The sequence below is a fragment of the Cuculus canorus genome, chromosome 17, assembly GCF_017976375.1.
Source record: "Cuculus canorus isolate bCucCan1 chromosome 17, bCucCan1.pri, whole genome shotgun sequence".
In the NCBI taxonomy this organism is placed as follows: Eukaryota; Metazoa; Chordata; class Aves; order Cuculiformes; family Cuculidae; genus Cuculus; species Cuculus canorus.
The window spans coordinates 13,600,753-13,626,846 of NC_071417.1; the positions used below are offsets into that span (position 1 = coordinate 13,600,753).

The window sequence follows — 26,094 nt, forward strand, 5'->3', positions numbered from 1 at the left end:
CCGTAGGCGTAATGTAAATATTAACGCGTATGTGCGATAGAAGGGGCACGGGAGGCTCTTCCTTGCACGGATGCTGTTGTGTGGGTGTGCAGAACGTTCTCATTATCCCCAGGCCCACGCACGTACCGTTTGTTGATGTGTTTGTGTGTAGATACCTATGTAAACAGGCGCGTAGATTCACGCGTATCTCTGCGCACACGCCTTTGTGTGGCACTTTAAGCCTAAAGATATAAAGCCTGAAGATATAAAATCTGCTTAAGGAGTTGAGCGAGAAATCATGGTGCGTGCGCGCGTTTGCAAACTGTGTGTGTGTCAACCGCTTCGGGGGACACCGGGGAGGGGGTGCAGGGGGTGAGGAGAGGCTTTTCTTTCTGATCTGGGGTGCGCCTTTGGCAGGAAGGTGCTATGCTGCTCCAGCAGCTCCGGGCAGGAAGGTGCCAGCCTGGAGAAGGCACTGCAAAGTGCATCATCATCCTCCGAGGAGTTTTCCCAATGATTTGGGGGGACCTCGAGCTGTGAAGCGCGGCCGGATCCAGCGCTGCACTGGAGCAAAGTGGGGCAAGGGAAGGGGGGGGCTTTTCTCGCCGCCGCCCCCCCCTTTTCTACCCGCTTGCTGCTGGTCTTCGCCGCGGCCCTGCCTTCCCCCGGTGCCGTGGGGACAGCTCGGCCTGGCCAAACCGGGGCAATCCCGGCAGGATTTCTCCTGCCTGCAGCCCCCTCGGGCGGAGCAGGGCTGGGGGTCCCTGCCTGGGAACACTCACCCTCTGCAGTGTCCAGATCCTGCAGGGACGTCTCGCTTTTCCTTAGGTGTTGCGCTTTATTTTCTCTCTCCCTATTTCTCCTCCTCCTCTTCCTCCTCTCTTTTTTTTTTCTGCTGGAGGAAACAACGTTTTAGCACGGGTTTTTTTTTCTCGGAATCTTTCTGCAGTGGCCCCGAGTGCATCCCAAAACGCTGCGGGAGAGCTGGGAAGCGGCGGTGGCTCCTCTGAGGCCACTGGCTGCGCTTGGATGGACTTCGGGGGGTTTGGGTGGTGGATGTGTGTTTTTTTTAATTCCTTTTTATCAGTCTCATTTGGCAAATTATCACTTCGATTTACTACTTTCTTTTTTTTTTCCTTTATTTTCTTTTTATTTTTTAATTTATTCAAATTGTTTAATTTTTATTTTTTTAACGAGAGTAATTAATTGGTTCCCAATGCACATTCGAATTTGCAAATAACCAGATTATGATTTACTATATATAGCCCAGCGTGCTCCCTTCCAGGGGCGCCTGAGCACCCATCTGACAAGTTTCCCGCTCTCTATAAAGATAATTTTTAAAAGACAATTAATTAAGCTGAGTATTGCTAATACTGTTGGATTAACTAGGGTACTCCTGATGCAGCGGGAGCTTTGCTACTGTTTTCCCCCTTTTCATTTCCAAGAAAAAGTGGGTTTTCCTTGAGTTGTCAGCTACTCCGTCTCTGCTCGGGTGATGCACACTCATTTATGATATATACCCCCTCACCCCCGCGTATATACGTCCGCCTTGTGCGTCTCGGCATGTCAATATATATATATATTTACGTGTATATTTACACATACATCCGTCTATAGAGGTTGCACACACACACACCGCCTCGCTATATTTTGGGTTGAAATGAATGGATTTCTTTAGGAGGAAAAAAGTAATCCAGGAATCTCACTGATAGGGCTTTAAAAAGAGGAGAATAATACAAATTAACCTTCCATTACTGCTGCAGTCAACCATGACAGAATAGGCCAGTTGCGTGGCTGGTGACGTCTCCGTGTCCTATAGGAGCAAAGCTCGTGAGATAGCAGCTATCGCCTTGAACTCTCTTTATTTTATTGGAGTATGGCTGGTAATAAACAGTAATATTTAATTTGTCTGAGACCACAAATCGGCTGCTAGCTGGAAGGCTCCTTTACCTTGACATTATACTCCTAAGAGCCTGGACTTGCTGTCCTTTTCCCAGCTGCTTTTTTTTTTTTTTTTTTTTTTTTTCCTTCTTCCTTTCTTTTTCACCCCCCCAACCTGCAGACGGAAATAAATTCGATTTATTTGCATCGTTTTCAACTTGTCTTCAAGGTGTTTGGGAGCTAGTTTGGCATTGGAGAGGTGAGTGCTTTCCCAGGCAGCGGCCGGGCTCGGGTTCACTCTTACAAACTTCAGCGATTATCAATTTTTGCCTTTTTTTTTTTTCTTTTCCGGCGAGGGGAGGGAAGCTCGTGTTTTCTCTCACTACCAGCTGCGAGAAACCTTTCTCCTCGCTATTTGCGTTGGTGTTTTTTTTAAGCGAAAAGCTCTTATTTCGGTGGAGCCGAGCGCCTTGGGGGATGCTCCCCAGCGCACGTGCGGTGCGGGGCGGCTGCGCTCCTTCCTTGGCTTTTCCCCACCATCAGCACAGTGATCGCCTCCTTTATTTTTCATTCCCCCTTTATTTCCCCCCCCCCCCCAGCTGTGCACCTTTCCGAGCAGTCCCCGTGCGATGGGAAAGGCTTTGCAGGAGCGCCGGGGCCGGGGCTGATCCCGCTGCCTTTCCCGGGGAAGGAACGCCCGCTTTGCTCCTTCGTTTGTTTGTGTTTGGAAGGGCTTCACGGCTCCTTTCCCCTCTAAAAATAATGAAATATGGGGCAGGCTTTGTTCTGTTTGTTTAAGTAGCGTTCTCTGGCTTATTCTCTGCGGCTACAAGTGCAGTTATTTTATTATTCTTATTTGCAAGCGTTTACTGTTGGCTGTTTCTTCTCAAGTGGCTGTTGTGCACATGGGAGAGGGCTTTGGGGGATGCCAAACTCCACACGCACCCCCCTTCCCAGTAGCTGCTCACCCCCAGACTTTTCCCTTCCCCACCTCCAGCTTCCAGAGGGCTCTGGCATCATCGCGCCCTGCGGGAGCTGGGAGAGAGCGTGGATTTGCTGAAAACTTCCACGAAACGCCAAAGAAATGGCCGAGAGGCAGAAAAGAGCGAAGGATTTGGGACATGGGGTGGGGGAACGCACCGACGAGTAGAGGGGCGCACAGGAGAGGAGGGTGGGCAGAGCAGATCCTAAACCATTGCCATTTATTCCGAGCCTTATCAAAAACCCGCCTCGCCAATCTGGTTCTCTTCAGCCTGCAGAATGCGACAGGAAGGCTGTTTACCCTGCGCTGACCTATTCAACTTTACCCTCCAAATAATACATTAAAAAAAAAAAAAGAAAGAAAGAAAGAAAGGGAGCGAAGGGAAGATGCAGATAAACCCACATCCCCGCTCCTCGCTGACGGTTTGATTATTTGAGCGGGGGGCGAGGGGCAACCGAGCCCCGCCGGCAGGGCAGCGCTGCCAGGGGTGAGGAAGAGGATGGAGAAAGGCAAGGGAAGGATCCTGGATGCTTTCAGAAGTGGGAATTCCACGCACACCCCCTGAGTTTCACCCTCGCTGGGTTTTAGTCCCACTCCGTCGCGTTTCGTCCCCCTTTTTTTTTTCCCCCCCAGGTTATACCCCTTAAGTGAGTGCATTTGGGGGGTTTCCCCCCACGGCCCTCCAATAAAGGCCTCAGTGAGCGCTGGCAAATAGAGAGTTGGGTTTAAATCCACACCTCGAGCTGCTTTTGAGGGCGGGGGGGGCCGGGGGTGGTGCGAGGTTAGCGGAGCCAGCGATTTATTTAAAGGGGTGAGGGAGGAGAAGGAGGGGGGGGGAAATATTCCTGGACGCTGAATTTTCTCTTTGGTTGGGAGAGATGGATGGAGGAGGGAGGGAGGGAGCGGGGAAGGGGGTAAAGAAGAGGGGGAGGGTTGCTGGAGAGTTTGATGATTGTCTTTGTGCCTTGTTCTTGTTTGCCGGCCAGAAAAATAGGCTGGAAAAGGAGCTTTGGTGGTGGTGGGGGGGGAGGGGACGGGAGGGAGGGCTGTGGGAGAGTGAGTCTCTCCGGAGCAGGATCCCAGCTGGTTGGGCAGTGGGTCCCGGCACTTGGCGAAGGGAGCTGGACGAGCCCACGTCACCTCCGCGCTCCGCGCAGCCCCGGCGGCAGCGCCGCGAACCTGCCCGGAGGAGCGGCGGCTGCCAGACCGCCCGAAACTTCTCATTTTCTTCCTTTTTCTTTTTTTTTTTTTCCCCCTCTCCAAGGGGGTGCTGTTTTATTTTTTCCTCTCTTTAGTCCTCTCCCTCTTTTTTTTTATTACGATTTTTTTTTGTAATTATTATTTTTAGGTGGAGAGTAGAAAGAGCGGGGTGGGGAAAACTGTATCTTCCAGATCAGGCTGAGAAGAAGGGTGGGGGTGGGGGCTTTATCTTACTCTCAGGATCCTTCCCAGTGCGTCTGACAACCTGGAAGTGTTTGGAGAGAGCAGAGGAGAGAGAGAGAGAGAGAGAGAGAGAAGCAGGCAAGCAGGCTTGCATTGGATAGATTTTTTTCTTTCAGGCTGGGTTTTCACATGCTGATCCGCAAATAAATAAATAAAAGGAAATATGCACACGAGAAGCCTGATCCCATTGTAATTTCCATTGCAAAGGGGGAAAATAGACACATACATTGTATATATGGAGATGCATTGATTGCATGGAATTCAACGAGCAAGGTAACAGCTCTTCCATTGCCATGTATGTCCGTCGGTGTCTGTAATCTGTGTGTGTGTGTGTGACCGAGGGAGAGCGAAAGCGGCTGGGGGAATTGTTAGGCACAAATTGCCTTTGCCGAGGAGCTGCGAGGCCTCGGGAGAGTTGGGGTGCTGGAGAAACTGCGGGGTTGCTCTCCCCAGGCGGTGCATGGGGCTGGGGGAGCCGGGGCGAAGCTGCAACAAAAGCAGAGCGTGGGTTATTTTTTTTCTTCCCCTTTTTTCCTCCCCTCTCGCACACCCACTTGGTGCTACTTTAGCGAGGCGAGATGCATTTTTCATACGGCCACCGCGGCCTGGTTCTGTCAAGCTCCATTTCTTCTCAGAAGCTCTTTTAAGGGGAAAAAAAAAAATTAGAAGCAACGGATCGCCGATTCCTCTTAATTGTTGGGTTAATTTTTGCCTTCACCCCGCTCCTCTTTTTTTAATAATTATTATTTTTATATCTGCTTAATTATAACTGGATGCAGAGAGCACCGGAGGGGCTCGCTGGAGCCGCGGCTGGGTCTCTCTTTGTTTTAATAAACACGCTTTATTTCCACACCCCTCCTCTCGTCCTCATCCCTAACTTTGCCAGCTCGAGGGGAATAACATCTCCAAGCTGAAGGGAAATCGATTGAAAAATAGATAACGGACACTTCCCAAGCTGCAGCAAGGAAAAAACCCGCAACAGTCCTGGGGAAAATAAAAAAAAAAATAAGAAAGCGGAGGAGGGGAGAGAAAAGCCTTAAATGGTCCCTGGAGCTGCGGCTGTGCCCGGGCTCGGGGCAGCGCACTTTCCGCGCTCGGAGCTGTTTTGCTTCTCCTTTCAGTCTCTTGGCTGATGTGCGGTGGGAAAAGAGCGTTTGGGAAGGGAAGGAGGGAGCCCGGGCTGCTCAGCTCTGGAGGTGTGGGGCTGCAGTCCCCATGCTTTTTGTCCTTTTAAATTATATACATGTATATGTTACCCACCACTAGCAGAGAAGATCATTTTCTCCCCCCTCCTTTCCACTCCCAATTTTCTCTACATTTAAAGGAGAATTGCCCTTTTCCCCCTCTTTTTTTTTTTTTTTTTAAACGGTTTTAAATGTTGTTGCAGGGAGAAGGACTCATTTCAAAACATTCTCATGTACTTAAAACCAATATTGCCTCCATATGGCTGGCCTTTCAAAAAATATTCCCCTTCTTTGAAACATACCAGAGATATTTTTTTTTAAAGCTACTAAAACTCTAAACTCCTTAAGAACAAAAAAACTAACAGATAGTTCAATTGCTTTTATCTTTTTTTTTTTTGTTGTTTTGGGTGCTGCTTTGAAACTTTTACCACTCCTGATAGAGCCTTTAAAGCTACGTCAAAATACTGCTTTTAAAACTCACTGTAGTAACTCGCATCAGATATAAACCGTGTATTTTTAAAGCTTGTTTTCTCTGCTCGTGCAGTTTTACTCTAAATGTTATGACTTAATTCACTTCAGCCCCAATTCCGCCCCTGTTCAGCAGCCCGAGTGGACGTTACCTTGCGCAGCATTTGACCGATTGAGCTATTTGCACTTCTATATTTTATTTATCTCATTTATCCTTTCCTTTACTTGCAGCTGGCTGGGTTGGGGGGAAAAAAGGCTTGTTTTGGTTGTTTTAGCCCCCCCTTTCCCGTAGGAAAGTTGAATTTTCCTGGGAAATGGGTTTGTAGAAAAGGTCTTGCGTGACGGTGGTGTTTGCCTGGTCAGAACTGAAGTGGGGTGAAAGCTTCCACTTCCCTGGGAGGGCAGTGGGGTCTTTCAGCCCCCCTCCTTGACCGCAGCAAACTTGGGGGAACTGGAGGTGTTCAAGGCTCAGGGGAGGATCTGCCTGCTCCCAACCTCGGACCCCTGACCTCCAGAGTCACTTGTGTGATGAGTTGGCCGGCCCATGGCCCCCTTGTGCCTCGCTCCCCGAGCCCTGCCAGACAGACATAAAGTGCGCTGTTTACCTCTTCCAAAAGATGCATTTAATAATACCGCCTCCCCCCTTCCCCTCCCTCCCACCCTCCCCAAATCCTATCATCCCTTGCGGGCTGCGATAATAAATAAAAGTCTTTATTTCTCCCTCTCCCAAAGTTAAAGGGCCTTGTTCCCTTCCCGGGCAGCTGGAAGTGAGTCGCGGGCAGCGCGGTTTGTTGGGCAGCCCCTGCCTCGCGCTCCGGCTCGTTCCCCATTGCCTACGTACATAAAGATATATTTTATTAAACGTCAGCGTTGACTTATGCGTCTCTTATCTCTGCTCTTTCCCTGATGTGTGCCTGCAGTGGGGGATTCAGCGAAGGAAGCTCATAACATGGCGGATAGCGAGGAAGGCTTTGGGCTCCCGACCACGCCGGCTGACTCGGAGGCCAAGGAGCTCCAGGCTGAAGCCAAGCAGGACACTCAGCTGGGGGCCACCAGCAAGTCCCCCACCTCACCTCAAGCAGCTTTCACGCAGCAGGTAAAGACCTACCCTCCTCTTTTTCTCCCCCTCGCTCTTTCCCCACCCTTTTTCTCCGTGTTTTCCCCCCAAATATAATCTCAGCTGGGTGGCTGCTCCTGCTCTGGTGGCGATGAGTTGTCTTAGGCCCCATAGGGATGAAAAGTCTCACCTGGTTGTCAGAGCTGTGGGCCTCATCCTGCTTTAGCGTTATTTGGGGTTGTGTTCAGTTGCTAAACCTGCGGGGAAGCGCACGCGCGAGTATTGAGGTGCGTGGAGGGGCGCTCATGGAAAAGCACCCGAAATACCCAAGACGCTCGCTTGCAGAGAAGCGCCTGCACGCTCATGTGTGAGTGTGTAAATGAACGTGCAAACGCGCTCACCGACAGCTTGTGAGTGTATATATTTGCTATGTTAGTGTGTATTTGTATGACGGAGAAAGCTATACATCTGTGCACCCCTTGCACACCGAAGTGTACGCCTGCACACGCAGACACAGCCACGCTGGTGGCGCGCACCGTGAGCTGTGAGGACAGGGTGAGGATGTCACCTTTGGGCACCCCCGTAGAGACCCAGGGGCCAAGCACACCCTGGGGTGCCCCTCGAAGCCTCCATCACCCCTTGCCCCTCTGGGTGCTTGCATGTTTTGGGGACACACTTGGGCTCCCACGCAGGATATGAAGCTCCTGGAGGAGCTCCCTGCTGCTGAGGAGAGCGAGCCGAGGGGGCAAAGGGCCGCGACACCCCTCAGCTTCTCCTCCCCTGCTGTCGGGAGGTGCTGGGGAGCAGTCCCACGGTCCTCAGCCCCAACCGTCTGTGGGGAGGCAGAGAAGAGGGGCTTTTCCACCCAGACCTCTTCTCCTCCAGCGGCTGCGGAGCCCCTGTGGAGAGCACCTCTTGTCCCCTCGTAGGTAAATCTTTGTGGGGAGACATCCCCCGTTGCAGCCACTGCCCACGGGGCTCCGGGCGTCGGTCCGGGGCTGTGCTGCCCGTCCTGGGGCTCGGGGCCACCGAGGGAGTTTGGAAACCACCCCCCCCGGTGCCTTTGGAGGGGTTCTGCTCCAGTGGGGGGAATACGTGCTTGGTTTCCACTGTGGCTCCCACCCCGTGTTGGGGGGATGCCTCGCCCCCGCGGTGCCAAATGTGGGGCTCTTGTGGAGCAGCCCTTGTTGGGGAGTGGGCTGGGGGTGAAGAAAATGAGACGGAGGGGGGAGCAGAGAGGGCGAGGGGAGCAGAGAGGGCACCCCACACCGCTCCAGCCTGCACCCGAGGCCCCGACGGATGTAAATCACCCAGGGAAGGGGTGTAAATCTCCTCCGGCTGAGCTCCGGAGCGCAGCCGGGCCGAAGCGCTGGGACGCGGCTCCGGGCGGCAGCTGGGCTGGGAGGATGCGGCTGGAGCCGCTCCGGGAGCTCTCTGCTCTTCCCTCCGCTCCCCGGGAGCGCCGAGCCCGGCAGGATCCCACCCCAGCCCCCCCCCGGCCGGCACCGCGGGGCTCCGGCCTGAAATCCCATTCTCCCCGTCTTTGCAAAGGCACAAACGGTTGGATTTTCTCGGGAACGCTCCCAACCGCCCATCCTTTTCCCTCCGAGGTTCCCGGCGGGGCTGCGCGGGGTCTCCTCCCCGGCTCGGGGCTGACGCCTTCTGCCTTCCTCCTCCGCAGGGCATGGAGGGCATAAAGGTGTTTTTGCACGAGCGGGAGCTGTGGCTGAAATTCCACGAAGTGGGGACGGAGATGATCATAACAAAGGCCGGGAGGTAAGAGAGAAGAGGGGGGGCGGGGGCGCAGCCGCCTTGGTGCGTGTTTTGGGGGGAGAATTACCCACGGGGAGGGGGGACCACGCGTGTTCGCACACCCCCGTGCGTGGGGATCTGTGCCCGTGACCCTTCCCTCCCCGACACCGCTCCGGTTTCGTCTCTTGCGGCGATTCCCCTGCCCCGTGCGGGTGTCGCAGCCCCAGGAGCCGGTGCGGAGCCCTCCCTGCGAGGATGGAGATCGGAGGAATTGTTTCTTCTGGCTTCTTTTTTTTTTATTATTATTATTTTATTTATTTATTTTTTTTAACCAGAGCAGTTGGATCGTTAAATCCCAATTTCAGGCCTTTGGAAGTTTTCCAGGCGAAGGGGAGCTGCAACCACTTGGCCAAAACCTAATTTTGTTTAGAGCAACTCGCTGGGCCGTTTCGTTATTTTTAATTAAAGGAAAAGCTCGTCCCTTCTGCAATTTTGCGACGCCTTACGCTGTTTACTGAAGTTTCTTATTTATTATGCGCACACGGAGGCGAATATATCCAGAACGGGTACACCGCTCCATTTAAAAGTATATGCGGTCTTAAGCTACTGTTTTTATACTGATAGAGGAGCTGTTTCGATGCAGAGATGTGCCCGCAAATAAAGAGCATGCGGATCTAACTGCGCCCAGACACACATCTCTAGATGTGTGCGCCTTTGTGTGGGTGTGTAGAAAAATATACAGCCTCGCAAATCCAACTTTATTGGGACCAACGTAATCGATTCCATGACCGCCTTAGTAAACGCGATCCGTAGATATTTATAAGCGTACGAGCGTATATTTGAGGCTGTTTAACTTTATCTTTAATATTAATACGTTGGAGGACTGTTAAATTGAGGAGTGCCCAAGCCAGCGAGAGCCAGTAAAACAGCCTCGCCAGTCCCATCAGCAAACTGGGAGCAGACAGAGGCTCTTTTCGTTGTGGTTTTAGATTAAAATCCTCGGAGGAAGGGAGGGGAAAAACTTTTCCACGCGTAGCAATAGCAGTAGCTTTAGATTGCAAGGGCACCATAAACAATGCGAAGTCAAACTTTCATTTTGCTCTGTCATCTGGTGTTTGTTGTGGTCTCCCAAAATTTGACTGAAGAGGGAGGAGGGGGGGGGGGGAAAAAATACTGAGCTGGTTGGTTGTATAAAGTTTTAGCGAATAGATCCGTCTCACGGCTCTCCTTCGCCTTCAACCGCGGGTTTAAAGAAGGATCTTGTGTCCAAGGGGGTACGAAGAGGAGGGGGTGTGGAAGCTGCTGGGGCCGGGATCCTGCCGACCCCCCCAGCTCGGTGTTGGGACACGGGGGGAGCTGAGAGACCGTCCGGGAAAAAAAAAATGCCCAACCAGGTGCCCGAAAAAAAGCAGCGCGAGGAGAGAGACATAAACCACCTTGCCGAGATCTCAAACAAATATCGCAGAGGACAGAAAGCTCATCTGGAGAGCAATAAAATCGACATTTACAGGGGCTTTAGGGGAGGTATGGGATAGCTTTCCTTATTTATAACATTCCCCGTGTTTATTGTTGGAGAAGTCCGCGTTCTTGCTGGTCAGGTGTTTTCGATGGAGTTCGGGATCGTTCTTCAGGTGGAATTCGGTTAATTCTCTCTTAAAATGTTCAAGCCAAACCCCTGCTTTCTTCTTTGGTAGCTTTTGTCTTCCCTCGACTTTTTATATCGGAATTAGAGCCCAGCCCAGATGCCCCGTGGCAGCGATAAGAGCGCCGTATTTATAGAGGTGTGGGGGTTTTTGTTAACGCGCGGTTTAGGTCCCAGGGATACATTTTCATCTGCTTTATTTTTAAATATTTGGAAAGCTTGAACTAAAATAACACCAGTGTTTTAAGTCCCTGCCTTGCAGTAATGGAAAATATTTCGAAAAGCCCCTGTCTTCACTGTGTATCGAAGGTTTCCAAGTATTTGTCAGGTGTGTCTGCTGATGTCTCTGTACGCTGCGCAGATTTGGTGTCACACCTGAATGCCAGCAGGGTTGTTTTTTTATATCTGCACAATGAATCATTGATAGAAATAGGAGTGGTTGAAATATATATATTTAAAAATATATATATTTAAATATATATATTTCTATAAAAACATATATTTTTTTCCTTTTTTCCTCTTTTTACTTTTTCTTCCTTTTTTTTTTTTTGGCAAATCTTTCCTCCTCTTCCAGCGGTTTATGTACAGAGGGAAGTAACTTGCTTCCAAAAGTTCTCACGACCAGATTTGTTCAAAGAAGGGAGAGCAGAACTCTCGGACAAACAAACAATTAGGAAAAATACGAATAGGCAATCAGGGAGACGAATAGGTGAACAAATAATCCCACTAGTCTCATAATTAAGATTCTGCCTTGATAACCTAATTTTCCCCTTAGCTGGGACTTGGAGCGGTACCCAAACATCTCCCCCAGCCCAGGGGAAGGGGGCACGCAGCCTCCACCCGAGCCTTTCGGGAAGGTGCATCTGAGAGGGTAGCGTGGCCCTTTTGTTGAATGATTCCCCGTTCTCCTCCTCGAAAACACCTCGGGAAAAATTCCCTTCTTTGCTTTTATACTTTTTTTTTGTGTGTGTGTTTGTTTTTTGGTTTTTTTTTTTCTTTTTTTTTTTTAATAGGCGTATGTTCCCCAGTTACAAAGTGAAGGTCACTGGCCTGAATCCAAAAACCAAGTACATACTGTTGATGGATATTGTACCAGCGGATGACCACAGATACAAATTTGCAGATAATAAATGGTATGCACGCGTGGGGGAAAGGGGAGGGAGGAGACCTCTGTGTCAGGCTTTCGGGGCTGGCCGAGCTCGGGCAGCAAAGTTTGGAAGATGCCCTTGAATCAACTGCTCATCCCTTTTTTTTCCCCGCAAAGGAGAGTTGTTGGGCTGAAGGGGCTCCACTTAAGCCTCCTGGGATGCTCTCACAGTCCTTGGGAGAGAAATGCATCCAAAGAAAAGGGGGGAAAACAGTCGCAATGAGCTAATGATAGGTGTAATCTCGTTTGAGGATGAGATTATTGGCTGTTGTGGAGACAATAGTTTAATTATATTAAGGGAGCGGAGATCTCCAGGCAGGAAAATCTTTAAGGATCAGTACAGGGTCCGTTCTTCGCTCCTGGCTTGGGTGCTGGTAATTAGGGAGGGGGTAAGGATGGGGTTAAACGGGGAAACAGCGAGAGCCATCTCCACCGGGAAAGGTGCCAAAGAGCTCAATTAATTCCCGGAGCAGTGTTTGTAAATGCCTTTTCTCCCCAAGCCCGGCGTGACCGGCCTGCACCTCGCTGCCCCCCGCCTGCGGGGACCCCGCCGCAGGGGATGGGGTGCGGGAGCCCGCGGGAACGGGGGATGAGCTGGGAGGGGGAGCCCATGGGAAGGATCCCACCGGAGAGGATGGATGGGAGCAGGATCCCACGGGAGGGATCCCTACGGAGGGGATGGATGGAAGCAGAAGCCCACTGGAAGGGTCCCACCGGAGGGGATGGATAAGAGTAGGAGCCCACGGGAGGAACCCCACTGGAGACCGTAGAAGGGCAGCAGGAGCTCATGGGAAGGATCCCACCGGAGGGGATGGATGGGGTGCAGGAGCCCACGGGAGCCTTTTCCCTGCCCGGAGCTGAGTGCCCGTGTCCCCACGCAGGTCGGTGACGGGGAAGGCAGAGCCGGCCATGCCCGGGCGGCTGTACGTGCACCCCGACTCCCCAGCCACCGGTGCCCACTGGATGAGGCAGCTGGTTTCCTTCCAGAAGCTCAAGCTCACCAACAACCACCTCGATCCCTTCGGACATGTGAGTACCGGGGGCGGGAGAAGGGCACCACGACGTGTCCTTCACCCACGCGTGGCCTCTCCCACCACGATCATGGCAATGTCACCTATCCCCACATCCATTGTCTTGGCAGGGGTGTTCTCTTCTTCCCTGAGAAGGTGGGATGAACCCCTGTGAGGGACCCCCTTCCTCCCCTCCCCGATGGAAGCATAAACGTTAAAAATGGGTTATTTCACAACACTGGGTGGGAATTGGTTACAGACCCCCCTGGGTCTGCAGTCCACAAGTGGGTGAAACGCTCCTGGCTTAATTGACTCTTTAGCTACCTGGTTTTAACCTCATGGAGAGTCTTGGATCTTTAAAACCTGCTGGTTACCTCCGTGAATTGGCTAACAGGTAAAATTAATCAGGCATAATTATTGGAGGAAATAGGACCTAAACCCATGTGGATCCCTCCATCAAAAAAAAGTAACAATAATTAAGACTATAAAAACCAAACTGAAATCCCGCTAGAGCTTCTTGGATGTAAAAAGGTCTTTGCTAGGCTCGTGGGGCCCTGAAAGCTTGTGTGAATTCTGCAGCCAGAACCAGCCCTCCTTCGAAGGTCTCCAAAGACGCGTGTTCCTCTGAGCAAATATATATGTGCATGTATGAATAATATATCCATCTATAAAAATATATATATAATTACTTAAGCGTGTATGGGAATCCAGATCCCGACTTCCTTTTCCAAGAGCGTATTTTTCTCCAGCCTCGTTTCAACACTTCAGTTTTATTTTTTTCTTCCAAGTTCTTGATTTTTTTTTTTTTTCTTTCCCCCTTCTCTTTTTAATGATAAATTTGGTGTTATTAAATCCTCGCCCATGTGGTCGCTACGAAGTGGAGGGGGCTGCTGGGGCAAGTGGCCAGACAAACCCCAAACCCAAATTAGTGTTGAGCATCTTTTTATGAGCGCTCCTACCTCCCTCGAGCTGGGGGGGTTGATTTCTTTATTATTTTTTCTTTTTATATTTTGTTTTATTCCATTTTTGTCTTGAGCTGGGGACAAAGCGGTTTGCAAGCGCTGCTTTCCAGGGATCACGACAGGGAAGAGGGAGGCGAGAGATAGGACTCCACAGCAGCGCATCACCTCCCTCTCCCCAGGGTGACCTCTCTCAGTCCCCGGGGGGATTTTGGGGAGCCATCCTGGGCACGGATCCGGCCCGGGGGGACGGGGCCGAGCATCCCCCGCTGCGACCAGGCGGCTCTGGGGAAAAAGTCCCTCTAAACAGACCGAAGGCGCTGAAGGGGACAATAAGGGACTTCAGAGGAGGAGCTGCACCAGGAGTCTCTCAATTAGAGTCGCTGTAATGAAATTAAAAACCATTAGATCGTTCACCGTTGATGTCTACGACTTTTCTGGATGTCAAAGCAATTTGCTTAAGCCCCGGGGACGGGGGAGGCGGCGGCGGGGCGCGCTGCTCTCGCTGTCGCCAAGGGTCCCGCAGTCATTATCGGGACAGAGCGGCCCCCGCCGCCCCCTCCTCCCCCCCGCTATTAACCCGGGACAGAGCGAGGACCGCTTTTTATCCTGAACGCTTTTTATCTGCACTCCATCCATCCCCTCCCGTGGGCTCCTACCCCATCCCTCCCCCTGCCACCCCTTCTTTTCCCTCCCCTTCTCTTCCTCACCCCCCTTTTTGCCTCTTTGTCCTCCTTTTGGGGTCCCATCTGCCCCCGAGCCGTGGTGGTGTTGGTGAGTGAGGGGTTTGGGGGTTATGAAGAGCCTGGAAAGGTGGAGAGAGAGCCCAAACCGCAGGCTCAGGGTGCCAACACACATGGAGAATTGTAGAAGCATAGAACGGTTTGGGTTGGAAAGGACCTCAAAGCCCATCCAGTTCCACCCTCTGCCACGGGCAGAGACACCTCCCACTGGATCAGGGGCTCCGAGCCCCATCCAACCTGGCCTGGAACCCCTCCAGGGATGGGGCAGCCACAATTTCCCTGAGTAACCTGTTCCAGGGCCTCCCCACCCTCATCATGAAGAATTTCTTCCTAACGTCTAGTCTAAATCTTCTCCCCTCCAACTTACAGCCGTTATAGGGGGAGCAGCTCCCCTCCCTCTCCCCAGGCCCGGGTTGGTGAGGGTCAGCAGCACAACTCAGGGCTGGTGGGGGGCTGCGGGTAAGGAGCCACCTTTCACCGCGTCACCTGGCCCTGAAGGGCTCCTAGGGTGGGGAGGGTGGTTTTCTTGAGGTAAGTCCCCCCAATGCCAGCACTTAAATCAGCTCCTCTAGGGGAGCCATAAAGAGGGTGAAGCTTATGTGGAAGGGGATGAGAAGACCCGTGGCCCCACTCCTCCTCTCCCTGTTCCCAGGCTGGGCTGCGCCACTCTGTGCTCCCTCCATTCCCATGGGATATCTTCTCCTTCTCCCTTTGCCCAGATCATCCTGAACTCCATGCACAAATACCAGCCCCGGCTCCACATCGTGAAAGCGGACGAAAACAACGGCTTCGGCTCCAAGAACACCGCCTTTTGCACCCATGTCTTCCCGGAGACCGCCTTCATCGCCGTCACCTCCTACCAAAACCACAAGGTGAGGGGCTGGGCTGGCTTCACATTGACAAACCCATCCTCTCTCCTTCCTTCCTCCCGCTGGTCCTCCCAAGGGCCTCAGCTCTCCCTTTCCCTTCTTCCACTTCCCCTCTTTTTCCCCCAACACCTTCTTTTCCCCCTTTCCTTTTTCTTTCTCTTCTTCCCCCAACCTCCTCCTCCTTCTTTCCCCCACTTCTTCCTCCTCTTCTTTACCCCCACTACTACTTCTGCTTTACCCCATTCTTCTTTTTCCCCTGCTTCTTCTCTCTCCTTCTCCCTGTCCCCTCTTTTTCTCCCTTTCCCCTCACCCCACTCCCATCCCATCTGCTCTGTTATTCCTGGCGACACAGACAAAGCGCCTAAAGACGGGGCTTAGGGCGAGCCAAGGGGGAATGAGCTCAACAGGATGGTTTGCTTGGAGAGGAGATGACCAACGGAGGAAGTTGGCTTTATCTTCTTTCCCCCGCATCGCTCAAAGCCCCCTAATCTGGCAGAGGGAGCCCGGCGCTCCCCACCACAGTCGGGGCACTGATAACCCGGGCTGCCCGCGCTCCGGCCCTTTGTTTGGGAAGGGCTCCTTCCCCAGCCCTGTGGGGAGGTCGGCGAGGGGCTGCAGGCTTGGCAGCCAGGAGGCCCTGGAAGGAAAGGGAGGCTCTGTGCCTGAAATCAGCTCCTGCCTGCCCAAGCAAAACAAAGCCGGGGAAAAAAAAAGCAAGTAAGCTTTTCTTGGGGTGCTGCTGCGGGACACGCATGGGTCCCCTCTGCTGGTCCCCTCTTCCTGCCCACCCGGGGGGAACCCTCTGTGGGGCTGCTGTCCTCTTTCCTTCCCCTGCTTGGCTTTAGGCTTTCCCACTCAGCAAGGAAGGAGGTGGAAGACGGCTCAGGGCTGGGGAGGAACGCTTAGGGCTGGGGTATTTCCCAGCAGATGCATTTTAGCACTCAGGACTGGAGTAATTATCAGCAGACCTGTTTAGCGATGCCTTGCACTGAGCATCCCTCACCACAGACCCCAATAGCCCCTCTCGAAGGCAAAGCCCCATGAAAAGCCAAATTTCCTTCAGGAAAAAAGCAGATTCCTCCCCAAATCGCGTAGAAAGCAATCACTACAGGCTCTAACTGGTACTTACGGGCAGGTAGGATGGCTCCTTTGCGCTTGACAGAGTGAAATCATGTGCTTGTTTCAAATGGCGAAAGGTCATTTAACACCCTGGGTCAATCCTGGATGCTTTCCTGGAGATTTGAGTAGGAAGCTCCTAAACCCGCACGAAATGATTGCGTTTCCTCCGTCCATCAGGTAGGAAGGGAGATGCAGAGAGCAGAGTCAGGCTGGAGAAGAAAAGAGTGTTTCCCCGTAACTAGGGAGAAAAGAAAACACTTCCCTGCCCTTTAAAATAGGAGCTGTTGGCACAAGCAGGACAAGCAAACTGAATCCAAACTGAGCCCTCGCCAAATTATGCCTTAAATTATAATTCCGCCGTGGATGCTATAAAATCAAGTTTAACTTCTGCTTGGTGGATTTGGAGAAAGAATATAATATTAATAGAACTGGGAGTTAATAATACAGGACACGCTGCTCGCTTTAAAGATATTTCCCTGTGAGAAAACAGACCAGATTTTAACTGCTTTCATTTGAAGAAACATAGGACTGTTTCATAGAAAAAAAAAAAAAGATCATGCAAATAAAACAAAAGCAAAGCAGAAACATGTAAGTACAGTAGTTTGGGAAAACTGCCATATTAGGAGGAGCAGGAATATTTGATTGTAAATCAACAACATCTGGTTGATAAGAAATGACATCTGCGTATCCGTCTCTGTCAAAACATACGCTCTGACAAACGCAGGAATCCCTACAGACACACACGCGCTCGCATCCCAGCAGTCACCCGCACCCAGACACCACTACATATTTTACATCCCCCCCTACATGTTTTACACGCACTGACATCCTCCTTTCCCCCCCCCCGACACACACATTCCTCCTCTTGCTGCGCTGAATCGTTGGGGGAACAAATCAAGAGTCGCTGTAGCCCCAAGATAAAGACCCAACTGAGAAAGATAGAGCCATAAAAATAAACCAGGGAATGATCTACCCTAAATGGCATCTCCCTCCAGGGAAGGGAATAAAACTTGTAGCTTGCCCCAGTGCAGATGGAGAATAATGCCAGGGCTGAGGCAATGTGCAGCTGATGCTGTTGCAGATGCAGCTGAATTTAGTGGCACGTGGAGTCTTTTCCACAGGCAGAAACCAAAGTTCACTTTTGCCAGCTGAGATGTTGCTTGGCAAAGTGTATTTTCATGTTGCAATTTGTTCTGTATTGCCTGTGGTCTGCATTGAGCTCCCCAAGGAGAGTCTGCCCATCCATCCCCACTTCTCTTTGTCAGTGTGCTACCTATTTTTATCTCATTTACAGCCACCTTGCTCCCACTTCCACCCATCACCTGTAGCGCATCCTTCGTGCCAACTTTTCTATCCATGCAATCACACACAGTTTATATATGCCAACGTATTTTGCACATGGGTTTTATACATCCATGTATTTTAAGCACACACGTCTATACAAACAAATTTAGGTTTCAAGAGCTATGTTGTATGTGGATTATATTACAGTATTAATATAATAATGGTTTTGACGGTTTTAAGCTGAAAGAGGGGAGATTGAGATGAGATCTTAGAAAGAAATGTTTTCCTGTGAAGGTGGGAACGCAGTGGCCCACGTTGCCTCAAGAAGTGGTGGCTGCCCCATCGCTGGAGGGGTTCCAGGCCAGGTTGGATGGGGCTTGGAGCACCATATCCAGTGGGAGGTGTCCCTGTCCATGGCAGAGGGTGGAACTGGATGGGCTTTGAGGTCCTTTCCAACCCAACCCATTCTATAATTCTATGATTAATTGTATGATTTGCCTAGAAATGCATTTGAGTATATGCTTACACAGCTTATAGAAATAGCTGCCTGATTTCTGATCTACCAATTTATTTCAATTGCACAGCTGCAAACCCAGTGGAGGGCTTGTACTTATTTCCCCTGGTATTTTAGACAGCCTGAAAAGATATTTAAGCACCCTGGGATGTCCCCCTCCCCAGCTCTGCTCCCCAAATGGAGGCTTTAGCTACGAAGAAAGTTTTGGTAAAGTTTTCAGTGCGGTTGTCAGCAGCTCAGCCGAGCGCCCTCCCCCCTCTCTGCAACCCTGAAAAAAATCCCCATGAACTACTGAGGTGTTAAAATAGGTCACATGCACATTTCATTTCCTTGCCATTTACACAATGGGTGCTTGCAATCAGGTTGATTCCCAAGTATTAACTTCCCCTGCAGTTAAGTACCATTTTGCTGTAGCTTAAATCATTGTGTTACTGGCTTGTATTTATTAGGTACTAGCTCGCTGCTTAGGACCAGGAAATGAACCCTAATAGACAGAAATACTTAAGGTTATGCCCTCATGAGGGTTCTTTCAAAAGCAAGAATTCACAACAATTATTCTCATTAATTTTTACAACTTACTTTCCCCATTAGCTGGACTTGGGCTTTATATTGATTCCCCCCCCCCCCCAGGATATCTGTTTTTATGCTGATTTGAGTTTTTTTTCCCCATAAGTTATTTAACATTCTTGGTAGCCTAAATTCTTTTAAGGAAATGTTAGCCTCAGCTGGGATGCTAAAAGCACCCAGAAACGTTACGTGCACCGTACCCATGTGGAGAGCCAGAGATGGGCTTGGCTGGAGGCTAATCTGCTCCAAATAGCCGGTGGGCATAGAGGAACGTGCTGGTGGGCTTTCAGAGTATGTGGGTTCATCCCACCCTCAGCAAGACCCTTGTACTAAAAGAGCGCAGGTAAATTGGCCGAGTCAACTGGTGCTCTATTCTGCTGCATTTTGGAGAGCTGACTATGTGGCTCTCCTGTCAGCCTGTGGGCTTTTGCTGCTCTGCCAAGGCGTCTTGCAGGGTTGTGTAGGTGTAGCTGCTGCTGGACACAGGTAGGTACTTGGGCTCAGGATGTTTTTCCCGAGAGGTCAGGTCTTCTTGGCTTTGGTTGCAGGTGACCACTTCCATCACTTCAGTAGAGGCCGTTGATGTGTTGTCCTGGTTAGCATACCATGGAGTGCCTCTGTGCAGTGCCCTGAAACAGCCTTGCAGGGCTGTATCCCCTCTCTCTGTCCAGACTGGGGCTGTTGGCTTTGTCTTCCCATCTCCATGACAAGCAGGGGCAGCCCTTCTCCTTACTCAGGGCTTCTCCGAAGGGGGAAACCCCCAAGCACTGAAAGACGCAGGGCTCCTTGGAGTTAAATGAGGTGAGATCATATATCTCCTCTTCATTGCCAAGACTGGTGGCTTCTGTGCAGCTTCTGGTTGCTTGGGGAACACAGTCAGCTCTTCTCCTCTCACTCACCCTCTCTGGGGCTCCTCATGTCTCTACTCTGAAATTCTTCGTCCTGTTCCATGCTTCAGTGGGAGAATGCTTCCTTCAAGAGGTCTTGTGTCCTTCACTCCTGGTGTTTGAACCAGTCCTGCCTCCCTCTGTCTGTTTGTCCTCAGCCTTGTCCCCACTGCCCTACCAGCCCCGGGACAGGGCACTCTGCCAGTCCAGAGCCCCTTTTGGTCCTCAGTCCAGTTCTCCTCCCTAAGCTCTGCAAAGATGTCCTATCCCTCTCTCCCACCTCCTCTCTGTCCGGCTCAACACTGTGCAAGGTCTGTCTCTTCTCATTCTCCATTCTTGTCTCCCAGTTCAGCCAACGCCCTTCTCAATGAGCCCCTCTGTCTCTCACCAGCCCCTCTGATGAGCTACTGGCTCTCAGTCCCTCCCATTTCCTTCACCGGCTTCGGGGTTCAGCATCTTCTCCCCAGCCAGCAGCCCTCCCTCTCCCTGGCCTTTACCTCATGTTCTGATCCCCACTCCCCATCCAGCTCCTCTGTTTGGCCCAGCCAGATGCACATAGTCTCAGCAGGCACCTTGTCTTCATCTGTTTCTTTCCTTCCCGCTTCTCTGGTTTGGCTTCCTCCTCCATGCTGACTTGGTTTCCACCTGGGGTACGTGAGAGTGTGAAAGAAAAAGGCTCTGTGCTTTCAGTCCTGAAGCTCAGCCTCTCGGTTTCTCCCAGCGCAGCCGGCTGCGGTGGTGGCAGCAGGGATGCTCCCTGCCTGTCTCTGCCATGCTAAGCAGGACCATGGTCGCCTGCAGGGTGGGTAGAGCCTGTACCCCAACAGCATGGGGAGGTTCATGCGTGCTCAGCTCAAGGTCAATCACCCCGATGTCTTCTTCACTAAATGGGACACCCCGAATGGTGATTTTCTTTTTCCCATTCAGGCTTTTAAGCTGTTCAAGTGGAGCAGATTTTCACAAGAAGAGAACTTATAAACTAAGATCTCCCTTTGCAGAACACGCAGTCCCTCTTCCAAAATTCCCAGCCTTTAAGAAGGTTGCGGAAAAGCCTCAGGGTGCTGTGTTTTCCTTTAGCTGAAGTGCTCGAAAGAAGTGGGGACTGGTTGATAGTAAAATAAGTGAATAAAAAGGAGCCTTAGGGCATATATCCAGGGTGGAATATTTCAGTTCTAGCAAAGGTTTGCAAAGTTAGAAGCAGCTGAGAAAAATCATCTTATGGCAAATGCCTGACAAGAAGTAATACTAAGTATTTCTGGCAGTTTTGATTCCAGCCATAACAGTATTCAGGAGCCTGTAGAAACAAATACCCATAGGAATACATGGCCTTACAAAAGAAATAAATGAAAAAGTAAAGCATCTTTCCTTGATGTAACTAGATGCAAAGCTAAATTTTATCATGCAGGAGCTAAAGATGCCTTTGGAAATGTCTTGGCAGAAGTGCTTGGTGGTCAGTTAGTCCAGAGAGAGGAGCACAGAGAAGCGGCGCCGAGACATCATTGGAAACTGTCGCTTCCCGTTAGAGTGAAGATGAACCCATAGGTCAGATGAGCTCTGAAAAGTGTAAATCTAGGAGCTTCACCCTGGAAAGCTCTAGTCTCAAATGATCTGCAGCAGCTTTAGAAATCGATGTTCAGAAGCAAACTTTGTCATCGGTTTCTTTCAGTAACAAATACATAAACAAAGCCCTACAGTTCTGTTCAATCTGTGCTGTATAATTTAGCTTTGGGCACTTTGTGTTAATGATCTTGCAGGATGTTGTATTATTTTATTTTTCATGATGTAATTGTCATTTGACTTTCTGACAGCTTTTCCTCCCCCCCGGGGAGGAAATAAACTGGGGTTCACTGTGGTAAAATTGATCCAGAAGGTGGTTATTTCCACCCATTTGTTTGCCTTTTCCACCTCTGAAATAATTTGTAAGTCAGACAAAAACTGGCAAAAGAAAATATCTTGCGCAGGCTATTTTCTAAAGCAGGGATTCACTAACTTTTTTTCTGTCTTCTCTTTTGTTGTGTATGGTTTTGTTAAATCTGGCTTGGGCTCTTCTGGCTTAGCGCTAGAGCTGCTGCCATCAGCTATTGCAGAATCATAGAATGGTTGGGGTCATGAGGGACCTTAAAGCCCATCCACTTCCAACCCCCTCCCATGGGCAGGGACACCTCCAATGGATCAGGTTGCTCAAATCCCCGTCCAACCTGGCCTTGAACACCTCCAGAGATGGGGCAGCCACCGCTGCTCTGGGCTGTGACCCTCACAGGAAAACATTTCTTCCTAATATCTAATCTAAATATATCCTCTTTCAGCTTAAAACCTTTCCCCGTCATCCTATCCCTGTGCTCCCTGATCAAGAACTCCTCTCCAGCTTTCCTGTAGGCCCCGAGGCTTTCATCTAGGGAAACTATTCTTAAAGCTCCTGCTGAAATCTATCTGAAGTACACCAAAATGCTGAGACCTTAGTTTAAAGCCTTCTTTAGTTCCTGGTTCCTCCATGCCTTCAAGTCTAGCAGATCTTTAGTTTTAAGGAGGCTGAAGTTATCTATGCTTCACATGGGTCTTTTGCCACCAATACCTACGTTAATGCTCTTGCTGTAAGAGATGTTGTTGTAGGAGACTTTCTGGTGAGGGTTAGGGGGTTTCTCTACTCATAAAGCAATGTATTTGCAAGATCGAAGTCCCATAAGATATTTTGTCCAGCATTTTGTGGGTGGTTAAAGGCTTGGTTCATCAAACGGGGCATTCAGCTGAGGTCCTTAAATTAGGGAATGGAGAGCGTTGGGGACCTGTGAGGGCAACGCTACCCACGTCAGAGCACCAGTGCCCTCTGGCAGTCCCCATCTCTCTCCATTGATTCCAGCAGGAATGCTGGGAGACGAGGTTCCCAAGTACCTTGGTTAAAATGCCTTCGGTTAGGTTGGGATGAATCCGGCCCTTTGTACATTTGTGTGCTGGTGCCAACGCTATAAATCCTTGCTCAGTGAAGGACTTCACTTATGAGAGCAAATATTGCCATTGGGTTCGGCGAGTGAGGACAACTCGTACATTTAGTGTGCTTCAGAATGCAAATTTCATAGAAACGTTGAATAATGCCTATTATTCATTATAGAAATGCCACCACCTCTCCAGTGGAAACTGATAGGCAGTTTCTTTGCCAAATGCACAGCTGGTTGTCTGATTCTTCAGGGCTTTTAACTATAAAATATACCCCTGTTTTACTGTTTCAGAACAGCTCAAATAGCAAATTGGACCAAACAGATTGTTTGTTCACCTTTTTTTTTTTGTTTTTAAATCTGAAATGTGTGACCGAAAGAAAAGCAATGCTCTGTTTATGTGTTAAATTAGGTCCAGATTTAACTGGGAATGTTCATGAGGACCACAGTAAGGGTGATGGGGTCTTTATGTGAGTTTTGGGGATGAACTGGGCAAAAATGGCAAATAAATAAATGGCCTTTAGAAAAGAAATGGCTATAAGATGAGAAAATAGCAAAATAATCTGGTTGTTCAGACATCTGGCAGGTTTGTTATTGACACGAGCCCAGCCAGATATTTCTCTTTGAATTTTGGCAAAGAGGTAGGTGCACTTGTATGTGCTTGACTTGGTGAAAATGAACCTCTCTCTGTTCTGCCACCACTAATCTCGAGCTCTTTCCTTCCCATTGGCCAACTTTCAATAGGAAGGAAGGACAGTGTTTCCATAAAATGAGGTGAGACATGAAGTTCCTCCAATGGCAAACACAGAGTTGTCTCTCTTGGGCAAGTGCAAGTCGCTCTCCTGATTCCTGGCTGAGGGCTCAGATTAACAGGCAGTGATGAAGAAAGAGAAGAAAGGGAATTGTTGCCTCTTCTGCTTGAATATTAAAAATCATTAAAATATTAATATTAAAAATTATTAAAAGTATTAAAAGATGAAGGCTGGGACAGGACTATGCCCAGAGACTGATCTTCTCCTCCTCTGAGGCCGTGTTCCCTGAATGCAAACTCTAACTACTGCCGAGGATAGAATTATATTTCATATATGAGTGGGTTTATGGTTATGTTTTTGCTGAATGAACCAGAGCTTGTGGTCCCTTTGCTTTGCCGTACCAGCTCTGGAGGAGCAGATGGTGCAAGGCTGGGCAGTTCACACCTGATCTAGACTTGGTCCTGCTCTGCGAAGTCACAGAAGCATTTGCATTAAATTCCGCATGGCAGATTTGCTTTGTGCAAGATCAGCAGGGATTTGAGGGGGTTACTGGCCCACAGTTAATATTTGCTTAAATGACAGCCACTGGCTTGAGAAATCCTACTCAGCGAAGTCCTCAGGAGAGCCGCGCGATGAATGATGCACCTCTTTGAGCAACCCAGTTGCTTTGTATAAGGGTATATTCTATACAGCAGCTGCTTTAAATGTTTAACTTAGATGTTGTAAGAGGACCAAAGTTAGGAGTCTGAGGGGATTAATCCCAGCAAACTTTAGATGCTGAAGGTAACTAACTAGGCAAGCAAACTAGTCCCTCCTAATTCCTTCTAGAGTTAATGAGGAGGCAAATATTCTTCTAGGGCACGATGGTCAGAGGCGGAGCTGCCCTCCGAGAACCTTAGGTGGTTAGTCCATGCAGTGCTTGAAGGTGTGGGGCTGGTTGGGGCAGGTGTCAGGTGCAGAACACCTGGGGTACATTTAGCTAGTCTGACATACAGGAAGCGCGAGCCTCATCCGTCCGAGTAAGAGGATCTGCGGTCTGAGAGATAAGGTTTGAGTCATGGCTGCACATTGACAGGAAAATACTTGTTGGTGTCAGTGGGATTTGTTCAGGCAGTGTAACTCTCATCCCTGGTCCTCTGGTCAGCGCAGCCCCTTCTGTCCCCACAGCAAAAAGAAAGTAAATAACTCTAAGAAAGCAAGTTTCCTCCATTGAGAGATGTTTAGATAGTTATGGAATGAGCTTGAGAGGAGCGAAATGTTGTTGACAAGAGGTATTTTTCCAGTGGAGAGATCTAGATGAAGGCCCAGTCTGGAGTGCTCAATGCCCGATCTGAAGGATGACTTGAGTTCCTTAAAGATGTTTTCTCCAACTTTCCTATTGGCTTGAGCTCAATAAACAATATCCCTTCTCTCCCAGGCCATGCCTTGGACTTGCGATGAACCCATTGCATTTCCTCCCTTTCAGATCACCCAGTTAAAGATTGAGAACAACCCCTTTGCGAAAGGTTTCCGTGGCAGTGACGACATGGAGCTCCACAGGATGTCCAGGATGCAGAGGTAACACATGCTTCCATCGTGGGGACCCACTCAGGCTTGCGAGACCTGCCTGGGCTTTGCTTTGCATGTCTCACGTGGCTTTCGCTAAGCCAGGACTCAGCAATGGTCCCTTCTCTGGCATTGACTTGTGCATTTTACGTCAAGCTGTTGAAACATCACCAAGACGTGGGGCCAAAATCCAGGACTTCCCACTGAGGTGGATGTCTTAAGGGCTGGGTTACAGAGGCAGGATCTCACTTGTGGGTTGTCCTCTTGGCTGCAGGGACCTTGTATTTTTTTTCCGACATGTCCTCATCCACAACAACCTCTTGCTTTGTGCTAAACAAATGTCTCTGTGGCTGCATGCGGGCATAAATCTGTTTAAAGCAACAAGAGGCTTGGACTAGCTCTGAGAAGCTCTGGTCATCGAGCTACTGCAGAAGAGCTGTTGGCTAATTTTTTTCCCCAGGTGGCAGAACTTTATAGACAAAGCTCTCAGCCCTGTTCTGGGAGCAGGTTTGTTAGGGATGCTCCAGATGCCTCTAGAGACCTTGGTGTGGAGACATATGTTGTGCTGGTTTCTGACTTTCTGAGGGCCCTTGGCAGGAGGGGAGTGTTTGCCTGGTTGGTTCTGGACGTGCAGAACTGGAGTGTAGACGTGGTGGTTTCAGGTTGAAGAAGGAAGGTATTAGAAATCGTTGGAATCTCCAGGGCCAGGTGGCTGAAGAGGTCTTTTTAGATCTCAGTTTTGGATGTAAGTATTTAAGCTGAAAATCAATCCTAAATCCTGTTTAAAAATCCCGTTTGAAGTCCTTTTCTAAATGTCAGGTCCTGCCAGTAATTAACTTCGTGCCTTTCACTTCACTTGGAACTTTGTCTGTGTGTCAAGCTGCTTCCTGGTGCAAATGTTTTGCAGGAACCTTGCCATACCCATGATTATACCTAAGACAGATGTAGAGGCTCAATATAGCATTTTCCATCCAGGAGGGTAGGATTGACTCAAATCCCTCATTCTCCGGGACCAGCAGAGCTGGCTCTCGGTGGAGGGCTGGAGGGGACCTGCATTGTGCCCTTCTCCTGGGAGGGCTTTCTTCACCTCCCACACAGAATTGGCTGTAGGTGGTTGCTATAGGCTGGATTGTAGATGCAAATGCAGATGCAGAAGTCCCTTCCCATTGCTGTCGTTGGCGACCTGAGCACGGCTCTCTCTAGTTGTGCATCTCATACTGGGGGGTGATATATATATGTGCCTGTAATCCTGGAAATGCTTATACCCATAACCCTGTTTAAATGGGCAAATGTACTCTGTGTACAAACCTTTTGAGGCTCAAACCCAGAAAAAACAATGAATATGTATATAAAAATAAACACACACACATATATAAATAT

At 49.9% G+C, this 26,094-nt stretch overlaps 1 protein-coding gene across 6 annotated transcripts in view; it reads left to right on the forward strand.

Moving 5' to 3' along the window:
- TBX5 (T-box transcription factor 5) overlaps positions 1-26,094 on the forward strand; it is an 84,782-nt gene that overhangs the window by 38,371 nt on the left and 20,317 nt on the right. For 3 of the 6 annotated variants that reach the window (XM_054082778.1, XM_054082774.1, XM_054082779.1), the window contains exons 2-7: positions 6,858-7,033; positions 8,676-8,770; positions 11,402-11,521; positions 12,417-12,564; positions 14,967-15,119; positions 24,635-24,726. In XM_054082778.1, coding sequence (XP_053938753.1) covers positions 6,887-7,033; positions 8,676-8,770; positions 11,402-11,521; positions 12,417-12,564; positions 14,967-15,119; positions 24,635-24,726 — 755 coding nt within the window. In that variant the 5' untranslated portion in view covers positions 6,858-6,886. Of the gene's footprint in view, positions 1-1,883; positions 2,120-4,257; positions 4,559-6,639; positions 6,705-6,857; positions 7,034-8,675; positions 8,771-11,401; positions 11,522-12,416; positions 12,565-14,966; positions 15,120-24,634; positions 24,727-26,094 lie in introns of those variants that run through there. The other 3 variants (XM_054082777.1, XM_054082775.1, XM_054082776.1) reach the window with 3 other exon arrangements.